Here is a 22,297-nt window from a genome sequence, read left to right as displayed (position 1 = left end):
ATAAAGTCTCAAGAGGCAAAACTACATCACAGTGAATATGAATTATTTTACCAACATACCTATTTCTGTTGTAGGTAGTGGTACCCAATCAAAGATGCATGTAGCTATATTTTAAGGGAGAATGTGTCAAATTTAAAGCTCAAATGGCAAAATGCCAATGTAACAATGTAACAAGACAATTTCACAGGAGAACACAAGGTCTCGTTCAATTCATTAAATTTTACTCATTTCACAGGAGGCAATGCTATTTTCCCAGCCACATGACCTAAAATTAGAAATATTGCTCTTTTGACCCATTGACTGACCTTGTGTGCATGATTATGCGGACACAATGCCCCATACTTAAACAAAAACTAAATATCTGTCAAGGATGTGTATTGTTTAGTCGGCAGGATGATATGATTATGAATTATTAATTGTTAAGGAGCGAAATCCGTTCATGATTTCAACAGAATATCTAGGTTTTTGTTTTTATTTGGATGTACTGTAGTTTGTTGTATTGTTATGTTGACAGTGTCTAACTTTCTTCATTTGTATTCAGTGAAGAAAATCAATAGAACTATGAATATTATGTTGTAGGTGTAGGTCACAATCCAGACAGTAGATGGCAGCATCAGAGAAGGCTTTTATCCTACAGTCTTAATGAAGTAAAAGCTTTGCTGTTAAAACTGAGAAGGATGTCAACTTTCTATCTAACAAGTTGTCTGGTGTTTGTGTCTGTGAGTTGTGTGGCTGACTTAAAAAATTTAATTAAATTGTTTATTCTGTCAAATAAATAAATTGTATTTATATCGTGGCTTTTATTTTGAAAGTTATACGCGGAAGTAAATGTTTTTTTTCGTACTCGTTTTACGGTGCTGAGGAAAACTGCAGATCACTCACATACACAACCAGTCTCTGAGTAAAGGTAAACAGCACTTGCGATCTGACAATGAGTAAATACGGATTCTTGTAATGTGTAAATATGTCTATGTGTGTCCCCATTGTGTTTGTGGATCTTTACCTCAGCAGTTGATACCTAACATTGACTAACTAACGTTAGCCGTTCAAGCTAATTTAACGTTAGCTGCAACTCTCTAGGCTAGCTAACGTTAGCGTGTTATATAGCTACGGCTAACATAATGCAGTTATACTTCGATTAAGACGCTGGGTCTGACCACGTGATACTATAGTTCGATAGCCAACAGTAACGAAGCTAGAGCTGGGGTTGACACTTGACAGAAAAGTTAATTCATAGGGCCAAATGTTTACTTTAGATTATTAGGGCTAGCCAAACTCTAGTCTTATATAATTATGCCATTCACTGTTGCTTTGCTTTCGGCAAATCTACATCGTACCTCATAGAACATAGTACATGGAACATGACTTAACGATATTTTACGAACCATTGGGTTCCAGTCTTCAGTTCGGCATACATGTAACACACCAAGCAGCACATAGGCTACACAACCTTCCGCCAAAGTGACTTTACACCGTGAAAGGCGAAGCAATTGCCTGTGAAGCACTTGTAAAAGTTGAGATTGTATTGCATTAAAGTGCCGCTTGAACTGGACCATAAACAATGTACCAGAAGAACCTTGCCACTCGTTAAAAGTTAGTATGTACTACGAGTTTGACTTGACGTGTAAAGTTTTCTCCAGTAAGGTTACAAGAGAATGGCGTTAGAAAGCACTTGAATCATGCTTCACTTTTACTGGGGTCATTGAAGTTCATTTTAGAAGCCTCGGATGAGCTAGGCCTAGCTGATTCTAACATTGTGTACACAGGGAAGATGAAAAAACAAGACACAGAAGAGGCCACTACCCAGGGCAGTGAGGACACTCCACCTACAACAGGAGAGATGGAGCTGCCCACAGCTGCAAAAGACGTTCCTGACAGCAACAGCCCCAAAGAGTCGGAACCACAGACACCACAGACGAACACACCGCCGCCTGGCGATGGGGCCGAGAGTGAAGGTAAAGGTGGCCTTTTGTAGGTTCATTCGTGCTAATATGGTTAACATTACCCTTTCATACAAGAATCACTCCTGACACGGTAGATGGTAGACACAGTCTTTGCTATTTCCTGGAATAGACCATTTTTGTTATTTTATGTTTGTTTTTTTAACCATAGGATCTTTGAACAGTGTTTTGAGTCACAAGAAATTGCATTGTGACAACTAATCTCCCCCTCTGCTGTATCTAGTGGTGGAGGCTGTCGCAGCCTTGTCCCAGTGTGACATGGCCGAGGAGCTGAGTCGGCAACTGGAGGACATCCTCAGCACCTACTGCCGGGAAAGCGGGGGCGATGATGCCGCTGCCCTGCCCAACGGCCAGTCGCACAGCCCGGAGCTCAACGGCCTGGCGGGCGGGAGAGGGGACCACAAGCCGGGGCAGGCCAAGGTCAATGGGGGCGGGGGTGGGGGCGAGAAGGAGCAGAAGAAGACACAGGACAAGAAGAAAGGGAAGGGACTGGGTAAGGAGCAGCTCACTCTGGCTGAAGTCCACCCTGGAGAGGTTTTGAATATCGGGGCTTTTCCATACACATGTGCTGACTCGACTCGGTTTAACTCGGGCCTGTATACATCAGGGCTCTGACTAGTGGTCAAAAAGTTACAGCTGTGGGCACCTGGGTAGTGCTGGCTTCTCCCTTCTCTGAACTATTTGCTTGCCCTGCACCCAGTGAGTTTTTGAATTGATTTTGAGTGTGCCTGTGTTTTTCACCTGGGTAGTGCACCGGTACATTCCCTGCCTAGTACCAACACAAGGGTCGCAGGTTCGCTCCCCGTGTTACTTCCAGCTTGGTCTGGCGTCCATACAGGCACAAAACTAAACTTCGAAAGTATGGAATTTTAAAACATAAAATGTGTATGATCCTTGGTTAAGTTTAGACGCCATGCAAACCATATTATCACGGCCTGGTTTGCCTTGTGCTGATTTTACCATTCATTCGTGCCAGACCTCTTCACAATTTTCTTTCCATCCTACTTATCTTCTTGCTAAAATGACCTAAGAGCTGATGACACTAATTTCCCCATGCTAGTTAAACAGTTTAATATTCAGTATGCTGAATAAGGCTACTAATCAATACCAGACTGTACGATTCTTCTTTGTCTCTGTCCCTCTTGTGTTGTTCAGGTAAAGAGATCACCCTCCTCATGCAGACTCTGAACACACTGAGCACCCCAGAGGAGAAGCTAGCAGGCCTCTGTAAGAAGTATGCTGAACTGGTGAGTGGCTCTTGGCTGGAGTCTAGCCTTTCTTGTGAGACCACGCTTGATCTTGATCTTACCCAAACTCACCTACATTTTATCTTCATGTCAGATGTATTTTTTCTTATCGTGTTATATTTCATGATTACAGTTTCACAAGTTGTGTTGAATACTTTGGTATTGATTTTGAGTAACACTTATTTGGTGTGGTTGAATGACTCGGACCCTGAACCTATCCCTTTACTTTGGCTCCTTTGGAAGGCGAGAACAGCTTAATTGAATTGAACTGCTCCCTGGTCTCAGGCTTCAGCCTGAGTAGTTTGTATGTAGTGGGAATATTAAAGTTAGACTGTTCCATTTAAACTGGGAAATGGGAATGTGACAGTTAAAGCGTCATGAGCTCCGGCGGTGACTTCACCAGTGCTCAGATTTTCTCTGCCAAACTCGGAGGAGCCTCAGCAGCCCCGACCTCAAAAATCTAAGATGGCTGCTCCGCGCATCAACAGTAGTTAAAATTGTAGTAAATACTGTTTATTAGCACTTCTGTCTTTTTTGTGTCTCATTAAATCAGCTGTACACACAGTACTGTCTAACTTCTATCTGTGTGGACATGTTGCTGCAGTGTTTGTATGCGCAAAATACAGTGAAATGCATTGTTATCAACTGTCATTGCTAACAATGTCTAGCCTGGCTAGAGCTAACCCTGGCTGGTTTCCCGACTGTAAATTGAACTCGACAACCCGGGTGTGACGTCACTCAACTGTGAAATCCCAAACTCCCAGTTTAAATGGAAGGCACGATAAAGATGGGAACCAGGGATCATGTGTTTAATGGTGCTAATTTGTTTTGTTTATTTACTTATTATTAAAGCATTAGCTGATGCTGAGACGACAGCTAGTCTTCCTGGGGTCCAATGTGTGTCCATTCTTGTGTCCTCCTGTCTTGTGTCCATTCTCCCAAATGTTTTCAAGAGCATCACTAAGCTAACGTAACGCTGATGCAGCGATCTGAAACACACACATACACAGTGGTGCAATGCAGAGTCAGACCTCTGTCCTATGTGTCCTTTATACATTGTAGGGCACCGTATAGCATTTCACAGCACAAATGGTGACCTGAAATGATCTATTGCGTCCGTGCATCCTGCAATCATGTGGTTGATAGAGAGTTTGCAAGACAAGGTGTGTGTGTGTGTGTGTGTGAGAGAGAGAGAGTGAGAGTTTTGGCACTGTGTCAGAGCTGTGGCCTATTTGAGCTGACTGGGCCTGCAGGAGGCTGTTGGATGCAGCTTGTTCTCTGGGGGCAGCAGCTGTCCAGTGAGAGGCACTGGCTTCACTCTGACAGAATTTGACTGTTTTGTTCCAAAAAGAACCGGGGGGGGGGGGGTCATTTAGACCATGGTACAGTGGAACCTGGTCAAATGTTGCCTTAGTATCAATTCAGCTTCAGCTTAATATTGATCAGGGCTAAAATTATAAATTATTTTGCCAGAAATTGCCATCACAAGTATTAGTATGATTGTTAATCTTAATAATTTGCAGGACGAAATTTTTTTGCATTTCATGTAAACATTCTCGACTTTCAGCCTGCAGCTGACATCATAAAATTAAGTTAGGATTTTGCCAATATTTTAGGATTATGAATTGTGGAAAGTAAAATTGTGATATACAATTGTACACAATTAACTGCAGCCCTACGAATAACCTAAATTCCCCACAGAGATCAATAAAGTTTTATTTGATCTTAGAAAGCAGCATAGCCTATGTGTAATCCAACAAACTGTGTCATATCAGTATCCTGTCTAACGCTAGTTTTGAAACGTGTGTGTGTGTGTGTGTGTGTGTGTGTGTGTGTGTGACAGTTGGAGGAGCAGCGTAACTCCCAGAAGCAGATGCGAGTGCTGCAGAAGAAGCAGACTCAGCTGGTCCAGGAGAAAGACCAGCTGAGGAATGAGCACAGCAAGGCCATCCTGGCCCGCAGCAAGCTGGAGAGCCTGTGCCGAGAGCTGCAGAGACACAACCGCACACTCAAGGTACACAACAGAACAACACACACTGTACACTCAACCCTGTGATTATAGACTCCTAACTGCTTGCCTGATGTTGATCAGTGGTAGCATCATTTTGGATGCTCCTTTGAAGCCACATTGGCCGGCCGCCACCTTGAAGCTGAGCCAGCCGATCAAGATAGGAGTCAGACATGACGGCATGCTGGTTGCTCCGGCACATTTAGTCTTACCCCCCCTCCTCCTTCTCTCCGCAGGAGGAAGGGGTGCAGAGAACCCGGCTGGAGGAGGAGAAGAGGAAGGAGGTGACGTCGCACTTCCAGGTGACGCTGAACGACATCCAGGCTCAGATGGAGCAGCACAACGAGCGGAACGCCAGCCTGCGGCAGGAGAACAACGAGCTGGCCGAGAAACTCAAGAAGCTCTATGAGCAGTACAAGCTGCGGGAAGAGGTGTGTGTCTCCCATCATTTAGAATGCACATCAGACGATGCACATGTATCAGAGGAAGCATGTGCTAGTCTGCAACTCTGCCCAGATCGGCAGAGGGGGCGGAGCAATGGCCGGGACAACAGGGGGAATTGGCCATGTGCAATCGGGGAGAAAATGGTGGGAAATCTGAAAATGTGTGTGTGTGTTATGTTCTCCCCTCCAGCACATAGACAAGGTGGTGAAGCACAAGGACCTGCAGCAGAAGCTGGTGGATGCTAAGCTGCACCAGGCCCAGGAGCTGCTGAAGGAGTCAGAGGATCGGCACGACCGAGAGAAAGACTTTGTAAATGACCCCTCGACAAACATACTGTGCCTACACAACACAACACAAACCATAATACAACAACAGTGCTGTGCTTTACATACTGTGCCTACACAACACAACACAAACCACAATACAACAACAGTGCTGTGCTTTACATACTGTGCCTACACAACACAACACAAACCACAATACAACAACGGTGCTGTCCTTTACGTACTGTGCCTACACAACACAACACAAACCACAATACAACAACAGTGCTGTGCTTTTGTCCTGCCTTTATGCCAAAATCGAATGATCTGTTGTCTTCCCTTGTCCTTCGTCTGGCCCTCAGTTGCTGAAGGAAGCGGTGGAGTCTCAAAGGATGTGTGAGCTGATGAAGCAACAGGAAGTCCACCTCAAACAACAGGTTTCCCACGAGTCTTTTATTACCTTCCCTAGCTTGACTGTGAGATGACTGAAGCTGTCCCCCGGAATGAAATGTCCGCACATCACATCAGGGCTGTACTGTACGCTTACTTTATTAGGTGGTAGCACCGGTGCTAGTAAGATAAAAATGTTACGAGCACAAAGAAGAATTTAGTAGCACATACCAGACAATTGTCCAAGTCCCTCTGATCCGAGTCCCAAGCGAGTCTCAAGTCAATTGGTCCCGAGTCTCAAGCAAGTCCCAAGTCTTTCCTTTTGTCGGCAAGTCAAGTCACAATGTTATTTCAAGTCAAGTCTCGAGTCGAGTCACAGGTTATGTCAAGTCGAGTCACAGGTTAGAAAAAATGACAAGGCAGATATTATTTAGGCTGCAGACGTGCGCGTTCACGTTAATACGTGCTTGTTGCCAAGCAACACACTTCTCTCAGATGAGCTCGAGACAGCTGACAGACAGCTCCAACTCAGCTCAAACTTATAGAGTTGTATTCAAAGCATAGAAACATTCTCACAGCTCAATTTAACAGCGCCAACACAAGCAGTTTGATCACAAGTGCAATCAGTACTGAATGCGATGGCAGACTGCGCACTGCGGGCAGTTGACGAAGTCAGGAAGAAATTGAAAGATCTTCCGACGCATCAGCTTAAAACCCGCCGACGAGCGGAGGTCCCATGCCCAAAACGTCTATATTTACAGCACATATCGATCGATATTTTTGGAGAAGATTCCGGCCGCATCACGCGCAGATCAAGATGAGACAGCTGTCAGTGAGTAGCTACGCATTTGGGTGTAACTTTTACGCCTGCTCCATAACACAGACGCAGCGCATACAGGGTGCACTAGTCATAAAATTAAGTTAGTCGTAACTTTGAGTTCTACATCGGACGTAGCGTGTAAACCTAGGCGTACGCCCAGCTGGTGCACTCGGCTGATCTTGTCACAAGTCCGAGTCGAGTTTCGAGTCATTTTCTTCCAAGTCCGAGTCGAGTTTCAAGTATTTACCTTCCAAGTCCGAGTCGAGTCGGAAGTCGTCAAATTTGCGACTCGAGTCGACTCGAGTCCGAGTCCCTATGACTCGAGTCCAATTGTCTGGCACATACAGGTGGCAGTTAATCACATGCTTTATTGTCAAAAAATAATTTGGTCGTATACAGTAGATAGGGATGGGTATTGTTAAGATTTTAACGGTAGCCTACTACTGGTTACTGATACTGCTTATCGATCTGGTACTTTAAAGGGTGGCTTTACCGATTATCAACCCACTTTGTATCATTATAATCTCTGTAATATCAGCACATGGGCAGTGTTTACCTTCTCTCTCTGTTTCCCTCACGGAGAGCTCCCGTTTCCTCCTCTGGCAAAGTGCCCCGTTGTGACGCGTTTTACGTCACAACGGAACTGCGGAAGTTCTGCTCGAGACGTGGAATTTGCTCCGAGGGCGGCTGTTATTGTTTATTTTTTTAAGTATGCGCACATCCACAGAGAATCACATTGAGAGCCTTAATGACTTGCAGCTGGCGGGGGCAGAGTTTCTGCAGGCAGAGAAAGGGAGGATTTTTTCCCGTGAGGAAAACGGAGAGAGAAGGTAAACACTGCCCATGTGCTTATATTACAGAGATTATAATGATACAAAGTGGGTTGATAATCGGTAAAACCATCCTTTTAATGGTATTCTTATAAGTTATTTTAGTTCAATTAATGATGACAATTTAATCTCAGATCAGAGCACTCCGGACGGAGTGTCAACAGATTTTACTCACGAAAGATAACACACAAAATATGATGCATCATTATATTCATTAAACTATCCAGCATTAACATTTTTGTAGCAATAATAGGAAATCTATTTCATCAATCTCCAGTAGCACCCGTGCGAGCGGATATATTTCTCTTAAAGCACAGAATTTGCTAAGAATGTGCTTTCAATAGCATATGCTAGCAAAACTGTAGCACTGTACAGCTCTGCATATGCCATATCTCTGACAGCGCTGATTGGATGCTGACAACACTTGGGGGGGAATAAGAATCTCACCGCCAGGTTGTGACATTTTAAAAATGACACTGATTAGCCCAAGCGGAACGCAGCAGTTCCAGGTTGAAACTAAAAGTGTTAATAACCTGTCATGTCTCCTACACCATGTTAGTGACCTGTCATGTCTCCTACACTAAGTGTTAATAACCTGTCATGTCTCCTACACCATGTTAGTGACCTGTCATGTCTCCTACACTAAGTGTTAATAACCTGTCATGTCTCCTACACCCTAAGTTGGAATGACATGAAATTTGATGCGTTCCAGCAATCCTTGCTCTATTAATCTGCCTCCATGACCGTTAATGCCCACTATATTTGATTTTCTTCCATTTTGAGTGTCTTGTCTTGACAGTTTCTCCCCAATGGCTTTTCCATGTATTTACTGTTTGGACCATGGGGTGACAATCAACCAATACAATGCTGAAAAGATAAGACTAGCACACAAATAGTAGGGCTGGGTAATATCAACAAAATATCATGATAGTGACAAGAAATTAGTTGGACATGAATATATAATTATATCTGCTAACATATGCAAAATCACGTTTAATCAACAAATTGATGTTCATCACAATATGATCCTGTTGAAACACGATCAATGATCAAATTTAATTATTGCCCAGCCCCATCATACAGCCTTAGAAAATGCACACACACACACACACACACACACACACACACACACACACACACACACACACACACACACACACACACACACACACACACACACACACACACACACACACACACACACACACACACACACACACAGGGAGGGAGGGAAGGAGGGAGGGGCAATTTGCATTGTTATATAAAGGACTCACTGACTACATTTTGTGTTTACTATTGTCTTGTTTAATGTTACTGTACTATGGGAATTGTAATACGACTGACCTCTGTTGTCCTTTTCCCAGCTGTCGCTATATACTGAGAAGTTTGAGGAGTTCCAGACCACTTTGTCCAAGAGCAATGAGGTCTTCACCACTTTCAAACAGGAGATGGAGAAGGTGTGTGTATGTGTGTGCGCGCTCGTGTTTGTGTGTGTGTTTGTGTGCGTGTGCGTGTGCGTATGCGTATGCGCGCGCACACGTGTGTGTATGTGTGCACGTGTGCATGTGTGTGCGTTACTGCATGTAACTTTTGTTGGGTTAACATGCTGACTGGCCAGTCTGGTCTCCTGTGTGTCTTCAGATGACTAAAAAGATCAAAAAGCTGGAGAAGGAGACCACCATGTATCGCTCCAGGTGGGAGAGCAGCAACAAGGCTCTTCTGGAGATGGCTGAGGAGGTAGTAATAATAATAATAATCAACTTCATTTGTACAGCAGCACTTTTCCAAAACAGAGGTTACAAAGTGCTAATGTAAGCTGTGTCGGCAGTGTCCCACTGCTAAGCACGTCTCTCCAGAGCAATGGAGGACAGGACAATAGAGGGTATGCACACCCACTGGAACACGCCCCCTCAATCGGGAACGAGTGTCAAAATGAGTGTCAAATTCCTCCCTGAGCAGCAGGTGTCACTTATCTAGGCTGATTACTGCATTCAAGATCAGTCTTGCTGTGACTCAGTGGGCGTGACCCCACAGTGACTTCTGCCTCTGTGACATCACATGCATACCCTCTATAGATGGAGTTCAATAGGGCTGGGTGAAAAAAGGATACTCCAATACACTGCAGGTTTCCTTCAATCTGGGCACCTGGAGTCTATCAGTCAGACGACTAATATGGCTCTGGGAGAGACGGCCGATGTTCCGGTGTTTCCGCTGTATAGTCACCCCGTGTTAATAGATGGGCAATACATGTGGTACGGAAAAATTACACACCTGTTCTATTTTTGTCGGATCCCGCATCCGTCTGACAGATGACATGAGTGTGGCTCTGTTCACAGCCATACCGATGCCATACCGCATCTGTTCCAGAGCTGGTGGACATTAGCCCTTACACTTCCATGTGCCACGGTTATTGTTTACAGTCCAATTGATGCAATAATGGAGCTGGAGCTGATTGATTGCAGGTCCAGATGACATTTCCGCTAATAATAATATTAATAATATTAATAATAATAAATAGATGCATATGAGACGTCGTCGGACTCTAAAGAATGACAGAAGGGCTGTCATTAATAATAATAATAATAATAATAAATAGATGCATATGAGACGTCGTCGGACTCTAAAGAATGACAGAAGGGGCGGGACGTCCGCTCTACAGCGAAAACCCCGGAATATCGGCCGTCTGTCCCAGAGTCATATTAGTCATCGTCAGACTGTTCCCAGATTGGGTTTCCTTTGACTTTTCTGAAGAGCGCTGTACTGTACGCATCATTTTGCTGCAACTTTGAGAAGTACATACATACATAGCCACTTAACCATGTACTGTATGTTCAGTCATAGTTGCAGGTTCCATATTAAGCCAACACAGGCAAGTACATTTCCAGTGTCTGTTTATTAAGTTATAGCATACAGAAGTCTACACTGGTCACATTTAATTGTGCCTGGTAAATTAATTGTAAACAATGCTAAAATGATTTATATTTGTTCAATTTTGTCCCCTAAATAATATAATTTAACATAATCACATCACAATACTAAAAAGACATCTGGTGGGTGTATGCGAGTATATGTTTTTGCAAATTTTAGTCATACTGTATATCTGTACTAGAACATTTCTAACATTCATGCGAGCATGTGAGAATTTTTCAGTGACTTGATAAAAACTATTGAGTGTATTTGTATGTTTATGTTCAATTTTTAAATTGCATAATTGGCACATGGTGGCTGCTGCAGATTGACCCTGGTCGAGTAACTTGGTGGTGTGTTTTGTGTAGAAAACGGTGCGGGACCACGAGTTCGAGGCCCTCCAGGGCAAAGTCCAGCGGCTGGAGAAGCTGCGGCGGGCGCTGAAGGTCGAGCGCAACGAGCTCAGCAAGAAGGTTTCGAGCCTGACCGGGCAGGATGAGGGCGTCCCCGGGGCCCCCGCCTCAAATTCTCCCTCCCCGCCCCCCACGGACTCCCCTCTGGAGCCCAGTGAGCCCCCCGTACCGTACGCCGACCCTGTCCCGGACCCCGCCTCCTGCTCCCGGTCCTGCCCCTGCCACTCGGAGATGGACACACACACCCTGCTGGAAGAGGGCGCCTCTCAGCCCGTCACTGCCCAGGATTGAAGCTCCTCGCACGGGCCAACGCTGCTCACATCCCCCCCCCACCCCCTCCTCCTCCTCCTCCAGCAAGCATCAAACAACCAGCCACTACTACTACTCCTGAGCCTGAGAACCCATCCCGCAGCAGATCAGATCCCTTTTCTATATGTTGTAGGGTAAATATCTGATCTGCGGTCAGTGGTATGGTTAGCTTATGTCCTCCCAGAATCCTCTGTGGGCATCATGAAGGTGACGACGAGAAGATTGTGCCTCATCTCCGTGTCTGCGTTGTGCTTTTTGCTGCAGTTTCCCTTTTCAACCTGCATCCAGTAGACAAACGACTTAGGTAAGATAGGAGTATCAGTGCTGCTTGAGATGGAATAAGTCAAAGATATATTAGTCAAGAGGCATCATCTGGGGCTGAATAATTATTAGTGTGTGTGAGAGCACGTATACGGTCAGTGCGTATGTGTGTGCATGCGTTGAAGGGGTTTGATGCAGTACTGTGAAGGCCACATTTAGTAGTAACAAATGACATCTTTTTTTTTCTTTTTTTTTTGCTAATCAAAAGTAATCTAGTCTCGGGGTATTATAGAAATTAATTTCTCATTCCAACATTCAAGCATCGTGGCATTTTGTTTTTCCACAATATTAATACCAACATATCGCTTGTAGACCATTTTAGGGAAATTACTTTTGTTCTCTCGTTTGATCATTTGTTCTCCCATTGTTCATGTGGACCATATTTATTGTTTGATGTATAATCTCTAATATGTGTATCTTACAGAGCAACACTGTAAAAAAAAAATGTATTTTTCTTAATGGAGACCATTTATAATAAAGCTATTGCAGTTTTCACATTCCTAATCCTTCTGAGTTCAGTTGCTCCTATGTAAATCTTTTTTTTTTTTTTTTACAACCTTTGCAATGAGAACCACTTCAGATCCGACCAATCAATTTTTTCTGTAGGTCTGTTAACTCCATCTTTGTGCATTGGTGTGTATGTCCATGTTATATGGCTAAGATTGTGGCCTCCCAGCCCTAATAATTAGTAGTTTGGATTCAGGTTTTATTAAGAATGTTCAAGGACCTCTATGCAACCCTTGCCTCTTGGTTTTATTCTGTGGCAGTCTGAACTGACGAGCACTTAACTGAGAATGTATGTTCATTATATCCACTGTCCTGCATGGATGTAAAAACAACACAATGTTTGCTTAAGTTTGAACAATTGTTGCTTAAAATTCAAAGTCTTGCATCTCACTGATGCTTTCAAAGGGCACAGCGACTTTGAGTCGAGGTGCAACAAGGAAGTAAAACGAGAGCAAATATTACGATTTATATCGTAATGAAAGTTTCACGCTAATGTTCCCACTTTCTCCTTTGACTTTCTTATACTACTTAATATGTAGCATTGGTAAGGTCCAGGTGACTGCTGTTTCAGTCATTTTCCACTTACAAATAGCAAACTTAATTTCTTTGTCCCACAGTACAGACTCAGTGTCCCCAGTCCCATGCTGGATTTGGAGGTTCATTGACTTTGAGAAGGAACCAAAGATTCCATTGCTTTTCTTTTCATGTTTTGCAGTACTTTCATCTTGCCCTGTATATTTTGTTTCTTGTTAAATAAAAGATCTAGCTGTATATAATTTGAGTTTTTTGCCTCCGCTTTTTTGACCCAGATACCCTATGAACTGCCGTTTGTCTAAAAAAATAAAAAAGACCCCCCCCCCCCTAGCCTGGGTAAACCCAGCCTCTGTGTGACCTCTATGTGCTATCAGTCACAATACTTGTGACTTGTCTTGTGACTGATGGCACTAAGATAGAGGTCACGTAGAGGCTGGGTTTACCCAGGCTACCCCCCCCCCCTCCCCACACACACACAAATCAATGCATACATGTCACATTTTGTCGATGTGGTGGTGACTGGCTGATCTTATCCCAGGCAGCAGAGGGCGCACTAAACACGAAGAGACGCGAAGTCGCTGACTCACACAGGAAGTACGTACGTCACGTCCCTCTTCCGCCGCGGCTCCGGCGCCTGAAAACACGCCTGTTCATCTTTTCTCTCTTTACAGGAGAAATAGTGACTATACAGGACATAGTGACAACACCTAGGTGACAAAATGGTGAGTACATGTTGCTGTAAGACTTGGTTAAAAGTGTGTATTCGCCATGATCGTGTTTATTGACCTGCAGGGATTGACAGCTCCAGTTGATCCACCATGGCTAACGTTAGCATAGCTTGCAAGCGACGCTGTGTTAGCTTCCTCAGCATGATGGCGAGATGATGCAAAGTGCATCCCTGCCAGATGGACGGGTGCCTCCAGATAACGTTAACTAGCTAACGATACTTGGACTGGACAGCTAGTTTATCAGCCCAGATAACTTGGAAGAAGGCAGCTGTCAGAATTGCCTTCCTTATCGGCAAAGAGAAAACACGACTGGACAATTAGGTGATTCCTAGATCGTAACGCTAGCTAACGGGTTTCTGTCAACTGCACCTAGCCTTAAACGCCGCCATAGATAGTATACCCCCAATTTGATTGTTCACACTGGTCGCCACTCGCCACCGGAGCATATTGGTGGAAAAGGCTGTGTACCATCTGGGGATTAGCAAGTAAACATTTATTTGCCATATTTTGTAACACGGTTTGGCGTGGTGCGCTCCATACCAGAGATGCATGGAGCCTATGTGATGTATTGTTAATATGTTTGTATTGTTTTAATGTCTCCTGCCCAGGAACCACACTCAAATACAGTGTTGTATAAAGTAAACTATATCGAAAGGATGTTAAGTGCCTCTCGGTCATCCTACCTGATGGACTGCTGGGACAAGTGTGTCCTTACATAACAGCTGAGGCAGCCAGTCAGCTCAGGTCGCTAACATCCACTGTTCTCCACAGAAACCCATCCTGCTCCAGGGCCATGAGAGGTCCGTCACTCAAATCAAATACAACAGGGAAGGAGACTTGCTTTTCTCTGTAGCCAAAGACACGGTGAGTCAGTAGTATTTAAGCTGTGTACTTACACTGCCCACATAGGCCATTTTTTGACCATTACTAACGTGGAGCCAGAGGCTTGGCACGTCATAGTGCAAGGTTGAAGCTGCGATGTAAGTCCATGATCGATAATGTGTATATCTGTTGTGATGTTTTTGACTGCAGGTCTGCAACGCGTGGTACTCTGTCAATGGCGAGAGGCTTGGCACCTACAACGGACACACTGGAGCTGTGTGGTGTGTCGACTGTGACTGTATCCTATTCAAGAAACTCACTTGCACATTTGTTTTCCTCACAAACATAAATACACTCCTTGGTCATCATAATGTTGCATACTATGGATTTATGTATTTTACTAATTAATGCCATATTTGAAAAGCATTTTGGGTCCTTAACGTCCTCTCTCAGGGGACACCAAGAACGTGTTGACGGGGTCTGCAGACAACAGCTGTCGGCTGTGGGATTGTGAGACTGGTAGGTGAAAAGGAGCTACTGTGTGAGAGGGAGAGATTTGAGCTACTCTGTGTGTGTGTGTGTGTGTGTTGCAATTCACACTTTTCCCACAGAGCTATGGCATGGGCAAAGTTGAGCCAGTCGGGGATGACTGAGGCTATTGTTGGGTGAAACTGAACATCCTCAAATAATGGTCACATACATTTTTAGGGCTACGATACCAGACCAGCACCAATACCAGTACCCTTAAAGTGATACTGATACCAATAGAGTACTTCAATCCCTACATCATTTGACACCAATCATGTGATTTTTTTTTACACTTTGTTGGCACCTCAGCAGAGTCGACACCCTGAACTGGCAACTTACTCCATCAAATACACTGCGTTCGACTTCACCACCACATAATCTATAGGTTGTAGCACAAGACACTCAAATGCCCCATGAGAACATAACACAGTCTTGACGTGTTTCGTCTGAGGCCCTCTGTGCTGCGCAGGCAAACAGCTGGCCCCGCAGCACTAACCTCTGTGCCCCCTCTGTGCTGCGCAGGCAAACAGCTGGCCCCGCAGCACTAACCTCTGTGCCCCCTCTGTGCTGCGCAGGCAAACAGCTTGCCCTGTTCGAGACCAGCTCGGCTGTCAGGACGTGTGGCTTCGACTTCAGCGGCAACATCATCATGTTCTCCACAGACAAGCAGATGGGCTACCAGTGCTTCCTCAACTTCTTTGACCTGAGGGACCCACAGCAGATCGGTACGCACCACATACCACACACACCCCTGAGGTTTGAATTTGCCCGCAGGTTGCCTACCTTCCAAAGTGGCTGCTAGACCAGAGAAACTTGCCATTCATACCCTGAGTTTACTTACATGGTGGCTGGGGGCCATTTCCCGACCGGCAGGTGGATGAAAGTCTGCTTGTTAGACCCAGTGCACCACCTTTTGTTAAATATATACATTTAGGAGAATGTGACAATGACATCGCCCTGGTCGAATTGGTGAAATCACATACTTAAGCTGCTATTCCATATACTTCCCTAAAGCTGGGTGTTCCCTTGTTTTGAGGTAAATCTACCACTACTCAGTAACGCACAGGAGGCTTTACAGTGAAGTAGAACATCTAAGCAATATGATGTACTCATGTGAATACATCAACCTTTTAGAAACATTGTATAGCACAGCCTCTTGTGACTCATTGCTCTTATAAAGCTGTGAATGAAAAAAGAGGAATGCAAATCGTCAAAAGAAAAATGAGAATCAACAATAAATACCGTAAATTCCGGACTATAAGCCGCGGCTTTTTTCCCGTTTTTTGGGCTTTTTTGCCCCCTGCGGCTTATATAACGGTGCGTCTTATCTATGGATTTTTTCAAAAAAAAAAAAAAAATCTCTTTTTTAGCACTCTTTCTAACTATAAATCCACTTCTGTTTTAATTTCCTCTCTTGCCCTCTTTTAACAACATAACATAACATAACACAACACAGGTAAGCAGAAAGAAAAAGACGAAGCAATCACGCCATGAATGAGGAAATGACTCACCTGCTGGAGGCTGGAGATACACGCTTGGGCTAAACTTTTACTCCGTGAAACACTATCGATTAAGTCCGACATCGCTCAGAGGTTTTGAGCAGCTTGAAAACAAGTTTGAAAACGTGCAGAAGTCCATCCACTCACTCACTAAAGAAACTAAGGCAACCGTGAACAGAGTGACATGGACGCTTTCGTGGCAAAATCCTGTGTTACATCCTGGACCTGAAGGAAGGCGAGAAACCACCAGAGGTGGACAGGGCACACCGGGCGCCTCGGCCACGTCCAGACCCCGGCCTGCCACCGAGGGCCATCTTCATCTGCCTACTCCGCTGGCCCGACCGTCAACTCATCCTCCAGGCTGCGGGGAAGAAGCAGCTTTTTCGCTTTTTCGTCCGGCAGGACCTCTCCGCGTTGGTGCAACAGAAACGCGCAACATACAACAGCATCATCGAGTCAATGGATATCGCTTTGGCGTACTGTACCCAGCGAGACTCGTCATAACCAGACCGGACTATCTTTAGCACTCTTTCTAACTATAAATCCACTTCTGTTTTAATTTCCTCTCTTGCCCTCTTTTCACCACACCGCGGACACTGTGTGCCCAGCGGCGGAACAAGAGCTCAAAGTGAAACTGCCGAATATCTTTTGAGTTGGACTGGTCAATAGTACTGTGAGTAACTAAAATAAAAAAATAAAAAACGGAATTCTCTCTTCTTTAGCACTCTTTCTAACTATAAATCCACTTCTGTTTTAATTTCCTCTCTTGCCCTATTTTCACCACACCGCGGACACTGTGTGCACTGTAAAAAAAACAAAAAATACCACAATGTGTGATTTTGTCTGGGGATTAGTGACCTGACTTTTGTTTTGTTGAAATGTTAATAAATGGGAGCTTCCCCAAACAGCCATCTGTTCCCGACAATCCCCTCTGTGCACGAAGCCTTACATATGGTAATTAAACATCAAAACACCCGCGGCTTATAGACCGGTGCGGCTTATAGAAGAAAAAAATAGTCACCTTTGAAGGTGCGGCTTATAGACCGGTGCGTCTTATAGTCCGGAATTTACGGTAAATACAATCTTACTTCAATTCGTAGATGTTGACAAATTAGATGGGATCTAATCTGTTTGCCTTTTGACAATTGCCTTGTTGCAGAGACTACATTTACTAGTGGATGGCTCCTTTTCATTGACATGACTTAAGTCTGCGTCTCTCCCTCTGTCTCTGTAGAGGACAACCAGCCCTACCTGACGGTATCTAGCAGCGAGTCAAAGATCACCGGTGCCGTGTGGGGACCTCTGGGAGAGTTTGTCATCGCCGGCCACGAGAATGGAGAGATTAACCAGTTCAGCGCCAAGGTGAGTGCATGTATTATCTGTCTTTAAGCAAATACATGATTATAATCTGAATTTATCAGCTATAGCAAATCCACAAAATATTAAGAAAACAACTGCAGAAGTGCATTTTTTCAGAATAAGATGCTAAAGAGCTTGGCAGAACTGAACAAACCTTCTGTTTGAGTGTAGCTTGATATAAAGACGCATGCCACAGTGACTGACTGTTATTTCCTGACAGGATGGAGAGATCCTGAAGAAGGTCAAGGAGCACAGCAAGCAGATCAATGACATCCAGTCATCAGTGGATCTCACCATGGTGATCAGTGCCTCCAAAGACAACACCGCCAAGGTAGGACCCCTGTCTAACAAGCGTACCCCTTTCACACAAACACACGGCCTGGGAATATTAGGGTATGCCACAAAATTAGAATTCAGCTATTAGTGTATGTACTTTGTTATCGAGTCTCCCGTTTGTTTTTCCGCTAGCTGTTTGACTCTTCTACGCTGGACCACATCAAGACCTTCAGGACAGAGCGACCCGTCAACTCTGCTGCCATCTCCCCCATCATGGATCATGTAAGAGAAGACCAAACACATTCACAAGTGTATAGAAACATCCACAGGAGTGCACACTGTGTCCGCTAAAACCATTTACACTTTGACTTGGCACTTGCCATGGCAGTCAGCAATCTCAGCACTGACCTTTGACACTTGTGCACGGTGTGTGCGATTCAGGTGGTGATGGGAGGTGGACAGGAGGCCATGGAGGTCACCACTACTTCTACCAGGATCGGCAAGTTTGAGGCCAGGTAAGGTAGAACGTGGCTGGGGTTGATTTTTGAGGTCAAGCGAGATCTCGCCCTTTCCACACCTGAAGCTTGGACATCACTTCAGGGTGCTTGGCCCTTTTCCCACTATGCTGGGCAAGGTCAAAATGAGGCTTACACTACTCATGAACCCAATTGTCTTATTTGTAAGCTCCTCTTATTAGCCAGGGCTCAATCGTTCAGCCTTTGTACTCGCATCATATACAGTAACAATGGTAGTTACCGTACTGTATTTGATCGATCCAAAACAAGTGTACCTGATTCATCCGAGACACCTATTGACTGTCAATATCCACTATGGGTTCAAGTGTTCACTCCTCGTCTCCTGTCCTCCGCTCAGGTTCTTCCACGCCGCCTATGAAGAGGAGTTTGGCAGGGTCAAAGGTCATTTCGGTCCCATCAACTGTGTGGCATTCCACCCTGACGGCAAGAGGTGAGAGATCAACTCAACTCCTCAACCCTGCTTTTAACAAAACATCGTATAGTGATGTAATCATTGGTTCCCAACCTTTTAGTTGTGTGTCTTATGTCCATCCTGAGCTGTTTTGCCCTGGCAATAGTACCCCCTCACTCATGCATGTTCTTTGCAATGCAAAGAAAACACTGTGGTTGCGGTGCATCCGCGGATGTACAGGTAGCAGAATCCTTACAAAATATATTTGTCACTGAACTGCCGGGGTTTGGGCAAGACCGCTTTTTCCTTTTGGTCACTGGGCCCCCCTAAACCTGAATCCTGAGCGACAGCAACTGGACATTTGAGCCATTTCTCCATGTTTGCTGAAGCTAGTTGGTCTGCAGTTTTCTGTGAATGTGACCTCACAGAGTAATTTAACAGTTGACACCTGCCAGTGGGGGAACTAGTTGTGGCACGCCCATACTATTTTAGCAATGGGCATATGAAATTACTTGGAATACTTTTTTTTTATATATTTTGGAAATAAATTGTAATCCCCAAGCTTAACACGTTACCCCCTGGCCTGCAAGCTGCTCAAGTACCCATAGGGGGTGCTCGTACCCCTGGTTGAGAAAACCCTGATGTAATCTTTGGTATGTATGTGCCACTGTACTGAGGCTTTTCTCCTGTGCTCTACAGTTACAGCAGTGGAGGAGAGGACGGATACACTAGGATTCACTACTTTGACCCCCAGTACTTTGACTTTGAGCTGGAGGCGTAAACAGACGACCTCTTCAACCCCCAGCCTCATCTAAACTTCAGAACCCAGCGCCTCAGTCTACACTCAGGAAGACGTGGGCGGGGAAGGAGATCTACACTTCAGAACCCAGCGCCTCAGTCCACACTCGGGGTGCATTTACAGCGGACCGTGACCTCCTCTCCTCACCTCCTTCCCTCCATCTGAACTGATCTGAAGTCAGGCTTACAGGTGAACATTATGGCGGATGGCTGCCAGGGGCTTGATTTGACCTGTGTGACTGTCGTAGATCAGTGCAAATGGAGGAAAAGAGGTGCGAAGAGGAGGCCATTGTGATTCTGAAGGTGCACCCCAGTGACAAGACGGTTCATTGGTTACCGTTGTTGTAATAAGTAATTATTGTAACATCACTAAAAAAAAAAAATCCTTGGAAACTTTGTCTCGGTGGGCTCAGAAGCATAGATTTCCTTTTTTACAATGCCGATGTGACTGGACACAAACCCACTCTTCCTGATTCCTGAGTGTATTTAATCTGAAATAAATGGAATTTGAAGTACTGAGGTGTTTAATTGTACCATTAATTGCCATAACAAATACACAAGCTGTTTCTGATCTATGCCAGTGGTTCACAACATGCATCCTCGAGGGGTGTTCCAGAGGGCCATTTAATTGACAAGAAGTTAAAACTGAGTGTAGAAAGGGGGCATACTCAAATCAAATCCCATACTTGCATAGGAGTACAGTAACAATCCATTTTGTTTTTTATTACACTTCTAATTAATTAATTTGAAGTTAGAAATTACCGGTACATATTAAAGTGTTAAATAATCAGACTGCATTCATCTAAGTCAGTGGGCCAGACGATAGAGATAAACACTTTATCTCTGGGATATAGATGTGAGATAGACACTGTTTATCTATGGAATATAGATGTGATAGAGATAGACAGTGTGTTTATCTCTATGGAATATAGATGTGATAGAGATAGACAGTGTGTTTATCTCTATGGGATATAGATGTGATAGAGATAGACACTGTGTTTATCTCTATGGAATATAGATGTGATAGAGATAGACAGTGTGTTTATCTCTATGGGATATAGATGTGATAGAGATAGACACTGTGTTTATCTCTATGGAATATAGATGTGATAGAGATATACAGTGTGTTTATCTCTATGGGATATAGATGTGATAGAGATAGACAGTGTGTTTATCTCTATGGAATATAGATGTGATAGAGGTAGACACTGTGTTTATCTCTATGGGATATAGATGTGATAGAGATAGACACTGTGTTTATCTCTATGGGATATAGATGGGATAGAGATAGACACTGTGTTTATCTCTATGGGATATAGATGTGATAGAGATAGACACTGTGTTTATCTCTATGGGATATAGATGTGATAGAGATAGACACTGTGTTTATCTCTATGGGATATAGATGTGATAGAGATAGACACTGTGTTTATCTCTATGGAATATAGATGTGATAGAGATAGACACTGTTTATCTCTATGGGATATAGATGTGATAGAGATAGACACTGTGTTTATCTCTATGGGATATAGATGTGATAGAGATAGACACTGTGTTTATCTCTATGGGATATAGATGGGATAGAGATAGACACTGTGTTTATCTCTATGGAATATAGATGTGATAGAGATAGACACTGTGTTTATCTCTATGGAATATAGATGTGATAGAGATAGACAGTGTGTTTATCTCTATGGGATATAGATGTGATAGAGATAGACACTGTGTTTATCTCTATGGGATATAGATGTGATAGAGATAGACAGTGTGTTTATCTCTATGGGATATAGATGTGATAGAGATAGACACTGTGTTTATCTCTATGGAATATAGATGTGATAGAGATAGACAGTGTGTTTATCTCTATGGGATATAGATGTGATAGAGATAGACAGTGTGTTTATCTCTATGGGATATAGATGTGATAGAGATAGACACTGTGTTTATCTCTATGGGATATAGATGTGATAGAGATAGACAGTGTGTTTATCTCTATGGGATATAGATGTGATAGAGATAGACACTGTGTTTATCTCTATGGAATATAGATGTGATAGAGATAGACAGTGTGTTTATCTCTATGGGATATAGATGTGATAGAGATAGACAGTGTGTTTATCTCTATGTGATATAGATGTGATAGATAGACAGTGTGTTTATCTCTATGGAATATAGATGTGATAGAGATAGACACTGTGTTTATCTCTATGGAATATAGATGTGATAGAGATAGACAGTGTGTTTATCTCTATGGGATATAGATGTGATAGAGATAGACAGTGTGTTTATCTCTATGGAATATAGATGTGATAGAGATAGACAGTGTGTTTATCTCTATGTGATATAGATGTGATAGATAGACAGTGTGTTTATCTCTATGGGATATAGATGTGATAGAGATAGACA

General features: G+C 43.9%; 2 protein-coding genes across 2 annotated transcripts; both read left to right on the top strand.

The window, feature by feature from the left end:
- The first annotated feature begins 851 nt into the window (after nucleotides 1–851).
- txlna (taxilin alpha) lies at nucleotides 852–13,181 on the top strand. Its single transcript, XM_083646275.1, has 11 exons — nucleotides 852–907; nucleotides 1,767–1,955; nucleotides 2,185–2,454; nucleotides 3,117–3,208; nucleotides 5,052–5,222; nucleotides 5,453–5,647; nucleotides 5,850–5,969; nucleotides 6,286–6,360; nucleotides 9,328–9,420; nucleotides 9,605–9,700; nucleotides 11,239–13,181. Exons 2-11 carry the CDS (start codon nucleotides 1,772–1,774, stop codon nucleotides 11,572–11,574), a joined length of 1,632 nt encoding a protein of 543 aa, XP_083502401.1. The 5' UTR covers nucleotides 852–907; nucleotides 1,767–1,771; the 3' UTR covers nucleotides 11,575–13,181.
- A 379-nt stretch (nucleotides 13,182–13,560) lies between these two features.
- On the top strand, nucleotides 13,561–20,311 carry eif3i (eukaryotic translation initiation factor 3, subunit I). The gene is made up of 11 exons (XM_083646338.1): nucleotides 13,561–13,676; nucleotides 14,454–14,546; nucleotides 14,715–14,802; nucleotides 14,958–15,023; nucleotides 15,608–15,757; nucleotides 17,766–17,893; nucleotides 18,111–18,221; nucleotides 18,359–18,448; nucleotides 18,608–18,681; nucleotides 19,040–19,132; nucleotides 19,793–20,311. Exons 1-11 carry the CDS (start codon nucleotides 13,674–13,676, stop codon nucleotides 19,872–19,874), a joined length of 978 nt encoding a protein of 325 aa, XP_083502464.1. The 5' UTR covers nucleotides 13,561–13,673; the 3' UTR covers nucleotides 19,875–20,311.
- The last annotated feature ends 1,986 nt before the right edge of the window (nucleotides 20,312–22,297 follow it).

The sequence above is a fragment of the Poromitra crassiceps genome (assembly GCF_964638095.1).
Source record: "Poromitra crassiceps genome assembly, chromosome: 11".
Classification (NCBI taxonomy): domain Eukaryota; kingdom Metazoa; phylum Chordata; class Actinopteri; order Beryciformes; family Melamphaidae; genus Poromitra; species Poromitra crassiceps.
Note: the sequence above shows the minus strand (reverse complement) of the source record. Positions and strands in the feature narration are given on the sequence as shown.